This window comes from Eurypyga helias, unplaced genomic scaffold (genome assembly GCF_000690775.1).
Source record: "Eurypyga helias isolate BGI_N326 unplaced genomic scaffold, ASM69077v1 scaffold32091, whole genome shotgun sequence".
Classification (NCBI taxonomy): Eukaryota; Metazoa; Chordata; class Aves; order Eurypygiformes; family Eurypygidae; genus Eurypyga; species Eurypyga helias.
In genome coordinates, this window is record NW_010233307.1 from 1,194 (window position 1) to 3,589 (window position 2,396).

General features: G+C 40.2%; 1 protein-coding gene across 1 annotated transcript in view; it reads left to right on the plus strand.

The window, feature by feature from the left end:
* Positions 1-626: 626 nt before the first annotated feature.
* The window catches only part of TPCN2 (two pore segment channel 2), a gene marked incomplete at both ends in the record, with an annotated part of 8,011 nt that continues 6,241 nt past the window's right edge, over positions 627-2,396 (plus strand). The window contains 2 exons of the mRNA XM_010161703.1: positions 627-691; positions 1,985-2,061. Coding sequence (XP_010160005.1) covers positions 627-691; positions 1,985-2,061 — 142 coding nt within the window. The remainder of the gene's footprint in view (positions 692-1,984; positions 2,062-2,396) is intronic.

Below are 2,396 nucleotides of genomic sequence, written 5' to 3' on the forward strand. Positions count from 1 at the left end.
GAAATGTGTCACAGTAACTAATTTGATGATATTTTATTTCACTTTGTATACTTTCACCCCTTTCTATGTCTTGAACTTTGATCTGTTTGATACGGTAATAATAACTCTCAGGACAAATTAAATTGTTCTCATCTGACTGGAGATTTCTGTTTGGTTTTGGAGAGAATGAGATCAGTCTAAACCTCAGCACCTTTGTGAAACAGAAGTAAGAATGCCTAGTGCCTGCTTTTTTTCCAGCCTCACTTGACTGTACACTTTGTTAAAGAATAACCTGACTGAAGCTCCGTTATGATGCGTTACTGAGGGCTTGTGACTGCATGGAAGTATTCCAGTCTTGTGAGAAGTATTTAATTACTAGTGTAATCTAAATACTTAAGCTAAACATAAGAGAGAATCTTCTCACAGAACATAGGAAGATGCATGATGTGTTTGTGGTGATCATTTGGTTTAATGCCCGGTGCTGCTGATGCAGCAAACATGGCAGGAGCTGCCCCTTTACTTCCTGTGTGTGTGCAGTGCCCTGTATCATGAGAACCGTGGTTGTGGAGCTTTTGTTAACTAATAAGCAAGCTGTAGGCTTTATCCGAAGTACACTAAATGATAACTATTTCTTTTTAACTTCATAGGTACTGGAGCTGATAATGACCTTCATATAAAACAAGCCATAGTATTTATTGAAGATGCAATACAGGTAAATATAACTTGTTAGCTATTATGCTTCCTATTCTGGGTATTTGTCACACATTCTGCTAGCTTTTAAGTTTTTATGTGTTCAGGCAACTTCCATGTAATATCATCTTGATTGACAAAGCAAAAATCAGAGTTCAAAATTCTTGTGGTATGCAGGTTTCAGTGGACTTCTGCCTAGGAGAAATACGCTTTTCCACATAATGAAATCGTGTTGAATGAATAGTCTTCTCAAGGTTGTCAGAAGAGATGCTGGTTTGTGGAGTGGTGTTTGGGTTTGGGTTTGTGGTGTGTTTGGTGGGGGGTTTTTTGTTGTGTTTTTTTTTTTTCTTTCTTTGAGAGTGACTGGCCTTACTGCTAAGAGAAACTATCTGAGCAAACCCTGTGATTTTCTTCTAAATCTGACTACTTGCATAGCTGAAGAGCTGGTAGAGTTTAAGGCTAGCTTCAGGCGAGAAGCTGGAATCCTTTGACTTCAGCAGAACTTGGTGCTTTTCAAGTCTTCATTCTTTTTCTCTTCTTTACTGGCCGTTACTGCATATTCCTAGATCCTGTTAACCTCCCAGTTGTTAGTTGCAGGCAGTTGGATTGCAGAAGTGCAGTTCATCATTTCTCTCGCTACATTCGCATAGCTTTTGGTTGGGAGATTTCTGGGCATCAGATCTGTTTAGGGTGTGTGCACATTTCTAGAAGCAGATACTTCTCGGTGGAGGCCGAGTAACAGCAGCCTGGAGGCAGCTGCTGAGGGGCTGAGCAGATGGCTGCAAAAGCGGGCCTGCTGTGAAGAATCACGGGTGCTTCCTTGACCTTGAAGCATGTTTTGTTTAAAGACCTAGGCTGAGTTGTCATATTCAGAATGAATGTTTGCCTCTTATGGCTTTTTGGAAGAGAAAGACAAAAGAAAATCCATGAACGGAATGAAAGGAAGATAAACTACATGGGTGACCGTTTTGTCGAGAAGATAGAATAGGCAGCGAATTATTGCAGATGCTGTTATTTGTAATGATGCTGGTGCTTGCTTCGGATGACTGCCACACAGTTTGATTATCTGAGTGACTGTGTGGTCTTTAGATATGGAAAACTTCCTTAAAATCTTTCCTATTGCATGCATGTAGGCTACAGCTGTGGTCGTTGGTGACTGACACTTTAATAGCTAATACCTTGTACAATAATTTCTTTATCTTATTTCTCAAGACAAACTTTGGTTAGAACTTGGTTTATCTTGGTAACTTGATCTATGTCTTTGACACAGACTGAAAATAATACTTGAATTATCTTTGTTGCTTTCTGCCTTAAGTATAGATCTATAAATCACCGTGTCGACTCCAAATCCCTGTGGCTTTATCGATGGTACTACTCCAGAACTTGCCAGTGGTAAGAACTTGGTATTGTTTTTACTTTTAGGTTTAGAAGTAAGTCTTTATAAAAAAAATATTCTTCCTTTCTTTTTTGTTAGATAATTGTGCCTTTATCCTTACAAGAACTTACTGTAGGAAGCAAATGGATTGACTGCATGTGAACATGATAGAAGTGGAAAGCAACAGGGGTGCCTGTAAGGGCCTGTAGTGACAGGACAAGGGGTAACGGGTTTAAATTGAAAGTGGGGAGGGTTAGATTGGATATCAGGAAGAAGTTCTTCCTGGAGAGGGTGGAGAGGCCCTGGGACAGGTTGCCCAGAGAAGCTGTGGATGCCCCATCCCTGGAAGTGT